Raw genomic sequence first — 13,533 nt, forward strand, 5'->3', positions numbered from 1 at the left:
AAAGCTAATCAGATCATTTGGTATGTTCTACATATAAAATCTTGGGGATATAATCTATCTATACATGTATCTATATATCTACCTATCTCTATCTCTCTATCTATCTATCAATCTATCTATCTATCTGACTGTCTGTATGTCTGTCTGTCCGTGTCTGTTTGTCTGTCTATCTATCTATCTATCTATCTATCTATCTATCTATCTGACTGTCTGTCTGTATGTCTGTCTGTCCGTGTCTATCTATCTATATATCTGACTATCTGTCTGTATGTCTGTCTGAATGTCTGTCTGTCCCTGTCTGTCTGTCTGTCTATCTATCTGCCTATCTATCTGACGGTCTGTCTGTATGTCTGTCTGTCCGTGTCTGTCTGTCTGTCTATCTATCTATCTATCTATCTAGGGATGCGACTGACAAGACCAGTGGCATAATTTGAATGTTATTGTTTCAAACAGTCATAATTTCTCATGTTATAATGAAACATTTTTGGCCATATAAAACCAATCATCACATTAGAAGAGACTCCGATAAATGAATATATTTCCGTGTTTTCCCTACCGCTCGAGTATATCGCGCAATATGCATGAATTTAACAAATGGTAAGTTGAAGACGTTTCTTTATATCTGCATGAAAATCACAAGACACAAGAAATACAAACTTTTCATTTCGAGCTTGAAATCTAGCGTGTCTAGTGTTTCATACCAAACAACGAAGAATATTAACAATATATACAATTGATAAAATACCATACCATTCACTGATAACATTAGCTAAATTAGTTTCGTATTCGACATTTCCACGGCTAAATCGCTATGCCTTTCAAAGAACTTTTTGATGTCAGATTACTGAATGTATGGATCCTTTTTAAAACATCGTGTAATAGCGTAATAGACAAAAACATACAAACATTTCAAACTGAATCAAACACAGAAACGAATATCAATACTAGAATAAATACTTTAAAAGAGGAAAACGGTGAAAACAAGAGAGAATTGGACGACAAATAAATGAACGCCAATATTTTAAGAGTTTAATATCGCATCGTGTGAGGAATATCAATAATGAATTGAATTCACTGATCATGTAAACAACGAAAGTAGTATTGAAAAAGAAATAAAATATGCTGAATATACTGAATGTATAAAAACAAGAGGGTTGTTTTCTATTTCTAAAACTGACTTTATACATCACGCATTAGCTACTACGTACTGAGTGAGCTATCTCTCATCAAACGTTGTAAATTCAAGTTTACACACAATAGAATATTTGTCCATATGTGTCGTCGAAATAGAAATCATGGTTTTTTTTTTTTGTCAGCTTAAATGTTGAAACTGGATTAGTGGTAAACAATCAAAGCGATCGTAAACAACATAAACAGATCATGTGTTTATTATCTGGGATATAGCTATTTTGTATGATTTGATTCAAATTGAAACTACCTTTTCTTTCCTTCAAATTGACATAGGAGATCAGATACCCTATTTGCTTACATTAGAAGAATTTCGCACGCGATTGTATCAATATATTGTAATTATTTCAGTCTTTCTTTCATATGGTGACTTTTATGTGTAAAATTAATTGGCGTAAATATGTAAATATAGCTGTCCGATATTTTATATGTCCATTCACTAACTAGGCTCTTGTATTTTATGATACTAGTCCAACTAATCACTAAGCAATTATCCCTTTTGGAGACATTTTGTTCCGTTAAGTAATTTGTAATTAGAATTGTATTTTTTGTCGTTCTGAGAATTCATATTCTATATGAAGTATCTGAAACAATTTATATACATAGCAGGCCAACATAAAGGACTACGCAAATCTTATTGAGTCATTTTGCATCCAACTTGGTATCGCATACAAAGCTTTAATCCCAGTTGTCTCCAAGGTCTTAGAACCTAACTGAAGTTTTGTATGTTCATTCACATCATGGTACAAATAATAAAAGACATTTTCTATCATAAACATATACAAGGAGTTATGGTACATCATGTACATACACAGTAATGAGCACTATCAACCACGCAGCGTTACAAAGAATCTGTTCTATCTCTTTTTACAGAATTATACAAGGAAACTATTGCCATTGTACGTTGTACGTCACATGCGTTGCTTCTTTTGCTTTTTTGTATGCGTTATACCAAAAAGGTAGACGTAAAACCTTTTTATTTTGACGTTGTTCTAATCTTTCACGAAGCCAATGAGCCAGCATTACAATGTCCGAAGTACAAAACAATATGATGATGAATCTATTTCAATTAGTTTTTCCTCTCAAACGCAAGTAGTATTTGTTTTCATATTTCATTCGCTGTAATGTTGTTCTCGAAAGATTTAGAAAATGCTTGATCTTTGTTTCAAATATGTATTTGAGATAATATACTTTCGATAAAGATATAATAAACATACAATCAGTTCTTGATAATTATGTCCAGAAATATTCACTAAATATATTTTGGAGTGCTGTATATTTAAATGAATGCATACAGAATACGTAGATACTGGTAATTTGTACCTGTAGTTTGCAAATTTTCATTCTATCGATCGGCTGTTAATTTAACATTCCTTCACAAAAAGAAACCAGTCATGGTAGTGATAACAGATTAACATACGCTATTTAAGCAAGAAATAAATAAGATCGCAGACTGTTGGCTTCCTGCTTGCTCCGCCCCAAAAAGAACCAATCAAGGATCAAGGGGGTGATAACGGATTAAGAGAGGGTATTTAAGCATGAACTACATATGATCGCAGACAGTTGGGCTCCTGTGTGTTCCTAGACAGTTGTACTTGACAAGATATGCATTCTACATGGAAAGTCGTCGTTTGTCTAGCTTTGTACACAGTGTTTCTCAGGACAGTTCATGGGTAAGGCATCTTAGCGCTTGTATTTTGTTTTGTAATCTTTCTTCAGAGATACAAAAAAACTTCTCAGGTGGTTAACTCCAGACGTTTAAACATCTTATATTTGATTCTTACTTTTCATCAGTTCACCACTGATGTTTAGGTATTGCTTGATTATAAGTGTTATGTTCATTTCATTACAAATGGTCCTATGTCCATGCGCGGTCACGTTTTATTAGCTTCGCAAATAATATTTTAAACACTTAAGGAACGCATTTTGATTAACGTGAACTTGTAAGTGAACTTAAAAATACTAAAACCAAGATTGTTAGGCAAAAGCTATTTTGTGGGCATACTCTATTTATTACATACTCGTATTGCTAAGCTGGTTTATTTTGAGTTATTTCTGAGTTCAGTATCTTGTCATCTTACCATATTCCCATAATTCTGCGTTTCATGTCAGGCATACTGAAGTCTAGAAAGACTAAATCCTTGGAAGAAGGGTAAAAAAAGGTATAAAATTAGAACTTGAATACATTGCTAAATAATAATAATAATAATAATAATAATTATTATTATTATTATTATTATTATTGTTCCTCTACACCATGCTCTTCACAGTTTCCTTACTAGTTTTATGCATAACTGGATGGACATAATGTATATTGTACATTTAATAGATGTCGTTGATTTTTTACCACGATTTTAGGTCTCAGCTTTGTTCCCAGCCTGGATTTAGGTCACTACATATTGTCCTCTGTGTAATAAGCACGATAATTCCTTGTTTTAATATGGTTATAAAAATTTGTTGAGCTGATGACTGCATAAACTCGATATTTAAGTTGCCAGCTTTATGTTCGTTTATCATTTTAATCCTTTAACAATCGTTCTCCTCATTTTCTTCTATTTTGAGATCTGCTGTATCTTTCACCTTTATTCGAACGTATAGGAATATAAAATTTATTTTGGTTTTTGCGTTTAGTGTTTGCTTTGTCGATATAAATTGTTTGTTTCCCTGACGATAAACATGTTTAACTCGAAACGTTGTGAAACTGTGCTTTATTAACTGTGAGAACAGACTGAAGAGTTTCAGAACGAGGTTAATAACAAAAGATCATACCTAAAAAGCCTCTGACCGGTGTGAAAACTGCCATTTTTCATTAAAAGAAAAGCAAATTCATTTTATAATAATTCGATCCTTGCATCTTGCATCTGTCTGAAAGATATATGGTTCAATATCAAATAGATACGCATGGACAGTTTTCATTTTATTTCTACATCAGTTATTCAAATCATAATTGTCTTCGTAGGACATGGTTGTGGTCCCATATACATATATATATATATATATATATATATATATATATATATATATATATATATATATATATATATATGTGTGTGTGTGTGTGTGTGTGTGTGTGTGTGTGTGTGTGTAATAACATTTATATTACAATGCCTAGGTACAAAAGCACATTGAAACTATATGCAACAAATAAATATTTTAATGCTAAACGGTACGAAATCAGAACATGCAAAGAGGTGTGAGTTTTAAACTGATTGATGGATATTTGTTTCAACATGCGCATTGGCCCATTGTAATTTAATACAAAAAGTGAAGTACGGACAATGTTTTGAAAGCATGGTTGCAACAAAGAAAAGTATGATACTAATTTTGTATCCGTATCTCATTAAATATGATTTTTGCCTGATTTATGCAATGAGAGTATTACACAGGGTTTCCAAAAGTGTCACTCATCACTATTCAAACTAACAATAACTTCAGTTACTGATCAGACTCCCTCTGATGATCGCAAGATATATAATTATTTTTAATTTTGTAATATAGAGATAAATAAGAGAACGATATCCTGGAAAAATATTATATATAATTTCGAACGTTATGTTGATTGTTGATAAGAATTCGGGGCTAAAATTATATCCCCCTCCTCGCTGATAATTAGGCAAAGTGTTTAATATATACTGTCATTTGAGTCGAGTTAAAGCATTGGCAGAAGAAGGAACATTATAAGCAATAAATCAACATAATGCTCACTACAAAAAATATTATTCCTTTTAAATTGCACTAATGTGACAATTAAAGCAGTATATTATTACTAAAAGTTTAATGGGTTTAAAAGTAATTTTATGGGGTTATCTTACCTACTCGAATCACACATCATTGAACATTTGTTATACTAATGTAATACATTTTTGATCTGGAGAAAACAGAATCAACACTTACTGGTATGCAGGGTAGTGTCAACTACTACAAAACATAAATATTGGATCAAACTCATAAAGAAAAGAGGAAGCTAAATATTACCAATGACGTCAATCTAGAAGTAGATCGTAGAAAGGCTATGAAATAAGCTCCATGATAGAACCTAATATTTCATTTTCGTTAACATAACACTATCCTTATCAACAGATCAAGTACTGCTATAATGCTAGTGTTCTTTTCGCAGTATATACTGTCTTCAAGGAACACCACCAAATGTTTCTTCTAAAACTTTGCCAGACCAACACACACGCAATATTCAGGTCAAGCAAACACTATGAATACATTAATTGTGAAGTGTAATCTAGTCAAGAGTTGCCGGCTGATAGCTAATTAAATACATGTAATTTTGAGAATAGATTTTTAAAAAGGACTCTTTCCAGATTTCCTCTAAGATGCAAGTGTTCAGATGCTAAGCCCTAAGCCAACTATACACCAGTATAACAGATATGTTAACGCCCTGCTATTGTCTAATGACAAATATATATATATATATATATATATATATATATATATATATATATATATATATATATATATATATATATATATATATATATATATAAGCGTATCAAGTTGTCAGTGCTAACAAACATAAATTGCCAAAGATCTCACTCAAGAATTAGATCACAGAAAGGCTAATATTTTTATTCAGAGGGATGCGATCTACAAATGGAAACATCATTTTTATTTCATTTTCAGTGGGGTGTGTTTTACACAGTGGAAAGAGCATTCTTTTATATGCAGAGGTATATGACGAAGAAAGCCGTCACATAGCAAACTTCTGACAGTGTTTTATCTTTGTCTATCTATTTTATTTATCAATCCATCATCTATATATCTATCTATCTACCTTGTATCAATGCATCAGCCTCGTGCAGTCATTGTAATACATGCCTTTCTCTATCGTCGTACATTTTAGTGACACTTGCTACTACACAGGAACATGCTATTGGCAAGAACGATACACGACAAGCTGTGGATTTTGGTATTGGAGTAGCTGCAGTCGCTACAGGTTTGTTTCCTTACAGAAAAGCAGTACTTAAAGCCAAAACATTAGATTGTTTGTAAATTTAATATTTCAAGTTGCTTTTGTTTTTCAAGTTATACCGACAGATCATTTATGGCATTTTTCATCGCAAACTTAAAATTGAATCGACAAATTATTTACAGCTAAACATTCAATATTATAATCTTTTCACAAAATTTTGGACTAAGAAATCTTTGTCGAAATAAATTACTAGTGCATCGTATTCTTTGCAATATATTTTAGAACTATTTCTTTGACCTTCACTCATTCAATAAAGTGCGGTAAGCATTACTTATGAATTTATATTCAGACGAAATTATTAATACATGGTTCTCTTTGTATCAAATTTTAGAACAGTGTCATCGACCTGTACTCAGTCATCTACGTGTGGTAAGAAATACTTATATATATATATATATATATATATATATATATATATATATATATATATATATATATATATATATATATATATATATATATATATATATATATATATATATATATATATATGTGTGTGTGTGTGTGTGTGTGTGTGTGTGTGTGTGTGTGTGTGTGTAATCTAAATTGAATTATACGTTTGATTACCTTTGATTGAATCCTGTTTTGACTTCAATCGTGCTCTTTCCTATCTTCTTTCATTTTGAATCTAAACGGTAGATAGCCTATAATATGTTCGTTTATCTATTTACGCAAACAAGAAATCCTTCGTTGTGCATAGGTAAACCGTGAAATCTCATTGGTTTGTTTATAGTTATGTTTGAGGTTATGCGGTAAGTGGACTATGTCCATAGCTTACTGAGTTCCTTTCTGACCATCTTTATCAATATTTTGCTGTTAGCTGTTTCCATTTAATTGTGTTTATAACATTTAGTGCACTCACTTATCCGACGGCTCTAGAAATGATTGTTGTGTAAAACCATTACAATGAATTTGACTTTTATCAATTTTATCAATTTGTTCTTTCGGTATCAGTGAAAATTGGTTAGAACTGATCTTTCGTTTTTGGTCGCCCTTTAAATTTAAGCCTACACCCTGATGTCCTGTGGATCCTGTTCAAGCACGTGCGGAGGTGGATCGCAAACATGTACATACCAGTGTAGAGGTTACTATTGCTCTCTCCCAGACAAGTACCAGAGTCAAAGTTGTAACACAAATGGATGCCCAGGTAATTTTGTCTCTTTTATTTCTCTTAGCAAAAAAAAGTCAGTGTAGAGTTTTCTTTCTGTCTGATGTTTCTTTATGTCATGTAATACCGGTGGATGAATGAGTGGATTGATTGATCCATATAGGGATCTATGATGAAAAGATGGATCGCCGAATGGTTAGTTGGATGGAGGTATCCATGGATGTGCATTTCGTTTAAAAATAATAGAGTTCTAGAAATTACAAGGATGACTTGACTGGCTCACTGAAAAAATTGAACGGACACTATGAGATCTGCAATCTGATTTTGAGGCACATGTTTCATTATTTACATAATGTCTATCTTCGTGTTTATATATTTTTGTATCATTACTTTTACTGCAACATTATCTAAATGAATGTGTTAGCTTGCTGTTTTGGGCAGCTACAACAACTACCCCATTTTCAATTTACAGACAGTGACAATGATCCTATTACATGTTCTATTATTTGCTCGTGCACATAATGACACACATACATGCAAACATATATATTGCTCTGTTTGTAAAGAAGAAAGTTAATTTCTGGGTCGCCAAATCGATATGGATTCTCTCGCTCTAAGTGAATGTTGATATCCACGACAAAATTAACAATCGTTTTGAATGTACGATTCGGCAGACTTTTATGGAGGTTGGTGAACGCAGGCAAGTTCACGAGTGCGATAACTGGTATAACTGGTAGACACAGCTAGAAACTCTGTATTATATCTCTAATATATATGCAAACACAATAATCAAAAAATTACTGGGCAGTAATCACGCCTGGAAATATGCAAATCTGCTTGCCTGGTTAAAGCGTTTACATGCATTTTCACAACTTTCATTTGACCCCGTCTAATCTTAGGCGGTTATGATGGATAAGCGATTGATAAGAGTCGTAAAAGAGTCGTAAAAGGCGTTGGTTCATATGAGTTCCTGATAGGTACGATATATGACTTCTTTCCTTTGTCTTTTATCGGTATATATTTGGTTTGCATTATGTATTCATATGTACAATGATGAAGCCATATATAAGCACTTTCATCTCTGGTCTGTGGATCGGTGTAAATTCATAATTATCGTCTTTGCCATTCTAAAGATAAATCAGTTTCATTGTGCACGTGTGAGTGTTAGTTTCCCCATCTACAGGAATTAGTTTTACTTACACTTCAAGCACATTCCTGTGATATTCTTCCATCCTTCAAAGTCAGAGAAAGTGCATGGGCGATTATACAGCACGCTGGTACCATTCCTCGCGACATGGATTCAATTTCTATCTGACACAAATTATAACTTGCAAATCTTCCTTTTAAACCTCTGAATTAAATACCAGTAAATGCACCAAGATACTCCTACTTGAGGTAAATATACAATTACAACTACTACAGCTGCTACTTGTATCATAATTACTGTCATCATACAATTACTTAACATTAGATTCCGCCTTTGCCAAAATCAGTTCCGGATTGATGAATAATAATGTTATGCTTGCTTTACCTTTTGAAACTCTCTAAAATTGAATACAAAATATATGGGTTGTAACGTGAACAATTCTTCTTTCGTTTCTATACAAAAGGCGAAAATACTTCCCACCCCAATACCAAAATACCTTGCAAAAAAACATGAACAAACTATATTTTCATCTCGCCTCTACTGACCATTCTTTCTAATTTGTTTCCTAATAAAAAAAAACAGTAAATGGAGGATGGAGCGCGTGGAGTAGCTGGACAACCAACAACGTCTGCACCGTTACATGTGGAGGAGGTACACAGAATCAAACCAGGACCCGGTCTTGCACCAATCCCGCTCCAGCAAATGGAGGAAGTCCATGCACTGGAGGTTCAACGGAAACTCAGCTCGTTCAATGCAGCACAATATTTTGCCCTATAGGTGATGACTACTATTTCTGCTATTACTAGATCTTTAATTGCTTCTACATCAATTAATGCTAGTACGACCTCTTTAAGAGATAAACTTTCGATGGGGCACAATAATGGAATGTGTGCCAGGTAACTAGCATTATATGTATAAATAAAAGGTATGAATCAGGAAAAGGTACGACAACTGTATCTTCCAGAAGGCAGTTAAGTTGTAACTCTACATGAACATCTTCGTCCTCAACCAAATGTATGTTGTTGTTATTTTTTGTTTGTTTCTTATGATGCATGTTTTACTTCTAAACGGAAATATTGTAAATGGGAATTGGAGTTCATGGAGTAGCTGGACTAATAATAATTCGTGCAGTGTCACGTGTGGTGGAGGTACACAGACTCAAATACGGACCCGGTCTTGCACTCATCCCATTCCCCAGCATGGTGGAAGACAGTGTATTGGAAGTTCAACGGAATCTCAGATCGTACAGTACAGCATGCAACCATGTCATATAGGTGATGAATATTGCTTCAACTATTAACACCTATCTACTAGAAATTCTGCCACACTTAACTAATACCGGTTCTTCAAAGCCTACATTTGCTGATGTTCTTTGTCTTCTTTTTCTTCTAAAACTGTAGTAGCAGTGCTGCTATTCCTACGACTACTATTATCTTTTACATGTAAGAATCAGCAAAAAGAAGAACCATAAAAAATAGATGATTTGAACCCAGTATATTTCATAGCAGTTAATAAGTTAATAAAAAGTGTTCAGCTACAAAAAACTGATAACTAATCAAAATCTCATCAAATATGGGACAATGAATAATCCCTTTGAACCTATTAAAACAAACATTAAACACATCAAGGGTTTTAATTTTAAAGTGGTGAAATGGAAGGGTAATGATATGGACTGGAATTCCTATGTAGACTGTAGTGCGACAGGTAAACCTTTCGATGGTATCCAATAATGGAATATGTTATATGCAATTAACATTGTATAAGCAAATTAAAGGTACCACAAAGGAAACGGTACGATAACAACTTGTTCTTGAAGGCAAGGGATCTCCACCTTTGCAGTATTACAGATATTTTCTTTTCATTTAATTAGTTGCACATGTTTATATCTTGATTGATGCCTTACTTCAAACAACATAAATATTGTAGATGGAAAATGGAGTTCCTGGAGTAGTTGGACATCGAACTCCTCCTGCAGTGTCACGTGTGGTGAAGGTACGCAGACTCAAACACGGACCCGCAACTGCACTGATCCTGTTCCCCAATATGGTGGAAGACAGTGTAATGGAAGTTCAACGGAATCTCAGATCGTTCAATGCAACACACAGCCATGTCCTATAGGTGATAAATGCTACTTCTACTATTAACAGTTCTGTTATTGCTATCACTGCGACATGTTCTACCGCAGCTAATACTATTACGACAGTTATTACCACTCTTGCTGCTGATCTTCTTCTTGTTCTTCTCCTCCAGCTACTGCTGAAGCAGTACTAACACTGCTACTGATATTCTAAAGTGCAAAAAATTAAGAAGAAGAGAAAGAGGAAGAAGAACCATGAGAAAAAAAAGAGTAGATGCATTAAACTTAGTGATTTCAATGGTAGAATGTTTTACAGGGGTTAATTAAATCAGCTAAAATAACCAATGATAAACTTCAAAACTAATCAAGATTTCTTAAAAGACGAGAAAATGATTTTCCACCGTACATCTTGCAAAATAAACAGCAAAATATTTAAAGTTATTTACCATTTAAATACTACAGCGTATAATCAAAAATCATAGAAAAGTTAACTGGGCAAAATGTTTTGCTATAAGTACGCCGTTTGATGGTAGAAAAGAACGAAGTATATGCTATGCAGTTAGCATTATACTTGAATATAAACGGTATTAAAAGGGAAAGTTACGATAACGATGTCTTCCAGAGGACAAGGAATCTCCACCTTTCTAAAATTGCAGAAATTATCTTATTCTGCTTCCACAGTTAGTTGTCTGTGTTTATATCATTATTGATGCCATACTTCAAAACGGGAATATTGTAGATGGAAATTGGAGTGCTTGGAGTAGCTGGGCATATGACAGCTCATGCAGCGTCACATGTGGTGGAGGTACACAGAATCAAACACGTTCCCGATCTTGCACTAATCCTAATCCCCAGCATGGTGGAAGACATTGTATTGGAAGTTCAACGGAATCTCAGATCATTCAATGCAACACACAACCATGTCCTATAGGTAATGAATGCTGCCTGTGCTATTAACAATTCTATTATAACTCTTTCTACTAGAACTTCTATAGCAGATATTTCGCATACGGTCTCTACAACTACTTCATTTTACTTAGCCCTTCTTCGTCATCTTATTCTCCTACTACTCTAGTAGCAGTACTACTGCTGCTAAGAGTAAAACAAATTCATGAAAAAACATAAGAACAATGATAAAATACAAACTAAACTGCACACACATCAAAAGTTGTTATTTGCCCATTTTAATAGTGGCCAAGAAGAATGGTAAAGACATCGAACTTTCAACTATTATAAACTGTTGGGCACAAGAAAAACTTTTCGTTGGTATGTGTCGTATACCCAGCATGATATGTGCAAATGCAATGTATGAAAAAAGGAAAAGGTGCGATAACTAGATCGTCCAAAAGGTAAGTAATCAACAACTGCATAGTATTAAAGAAAATATCTTCTTCCTCAGTTAGTTATACGTGTCTTTCATCGTGACTAATGCCTTACTTCGAAACACGAAAATATTGTAGATGGAAATTAGGGTGCTTGGAGTAGCTGGACTAATACTAATTCCTGCAGTGTCACGTGTGGTAAAGGTACACAGGCTCAAATACGGACCCGGTCTTGCACTCATCCCATTCCCCAGCATAGTGGAAGACAGTGTATTGGAAGTTCAACGGAATCTCAGATCGTACAGTGCAGCATACAACCATATCATATATGTGATGAATACTGCTTCAACTATTAACACACATTTACTAGAAAGTCTACCACAAATAACTAATATGTGTTCTTCTAAGCCTACATTTGCTGGTGTTCTTTGACTTCTTCTTCTTCTAAAACTGTAGTAGCAGTGCTGCTACTACTACCACTACTACTCTACATTGCATGTAAGAAACAGCAAAAAGAAGAACCATAAGCAAAAAACGATGAATTGAACACAGTATATTCCATAGGAGTTAATAAAAAATGTTTAACTAAAAATAACTGATTACTAATCAAAATCTCATCAAATATGGGACAATGAATAGTCATTTTGAACCTATTAAAACAAACAGCAAACACATCAAAGGTTTTAATTTTAAAGTGGTAAAATAGAAGGGTAATGATATGTACTGGATACCTATGTAGACTGTAGTGCGACTGGTAAACCTTTAAATGGTATCCAGTAATGGAATATGTTATATGCACTTAGCATTATATAAGTAAATTAAAGGTACCACAGAGGAAATGGTATGATAGCAACATCTTCTAGAAGGCAAGGGATCTCCACCTTTGCAGTATTACAGATATTTTCTTTTCATTTAATTAGTTGCACATGTTTATATCTTAATTGATGCCTTACTTCAAACAACATAAATATTGTAGATGGAAAATGGAGTTCCTGGAGTAGCTGGACATCGAACTCCTCCTGCAGTGTCACGTGTGGTGAAGGTACGCAGACTCAAACACGGACCCGCAACTGCACTGATCCTGTTCCCCAACATGGTGGAAGACAGTGTAATGGAAGTTCAACGGAATCTCAGATCGTTCAATGCAACACACAGCCATGTCCTATAGGTGATAAATGCTACTTCTACTATTAACACTTCTGTTATTGCTATCACTGCGACATGTTCTACCACAGCCAATACTATTACGACAGTTATTACCACTCTTGCTGCTGATTATTTTCTAGTTCTTCTCCTCCAGCTATTGCTGAAGCAGTACTAACACTGCTACTGATATTCTAAAGTGCAAAAAATTAAGAAGGAGAGAAAGAGGAAGAAGAACCATGAGAAAAAATAGAATAGATGCATTAAACTTAGTGATTTCAATGGTAGAATGTTTAACAGGGGTTAATTAAATCAGCTAAAATAACCAATGATAAACTTTAAAACTAATCAAGATCTCTTAAAAGACGAGAAAATGATTTTCCACCGTACATCTTGCAAAATAAACAGCAAAATATCAAAAGTTGTTTACCATTTAAATACTACAGCGTAGAGTTAAAAATCATAGAAATGTTAACTGGGCACAATGTTTTGCTATAAGTACGCCGTTTGATGTTACAAAAGAACGAAGTATGTGCTATGCAGTTAGCATTATACTTGAATATAAAC

The 13,533-nt window shown here is 33.8% G+C and overlaps 1 protein-coding gene across 7 annotated transcripts in view; it reads left to right on the top strand.

The window, feature by feature from the left end:
- The window catches only part of LOC149789207 (SCO-spondin-like), a 194,183-nt gene that overhangs the window by 162,726 nt on the left and 17,924 nt on the right, over nt 1-13,533 (top strand). For 6 of the 7 annotated variants that reach the window (XM_089975363.1, XM_089975364.1, XM_089975368.1 and 3 more), the window contains 3 exons: nt 10,351-10,542; nt 11,241-11,432; nt 12,800-12,991. In XM_089975363.1, coding sequence (XP_089831489.1) covers nt 10,351-10,542; nt 11,241-11,432; nt 12,800-12,991 — 576 coding nt within the window. The remainder of the gene's footprint in view (nt 1-10,350; nt 10,543-11,240; nt 11,433-12,799; nt 12,992-13,533) is intronic. The other variant, XM_089975366.1, reaches the window with a different exon arrangement.

The sequence above is a fragment of the Sinohyriopsis cumingii genome, chromosome 11, assembly GCF_028554795.1.
Source record: "Sinohyriopsis cumingii isolate HCF-2022 chromosome 11, ASM2855479v2, whole genome shotgun sequence".
Classification (NCBI taxonomy): Eukaryota; Metazoa; Mollusca; class Bivalvia; order Unionida; family Unionidae; genus Sinohyriopsis; species Sinohyriopsis cumingii.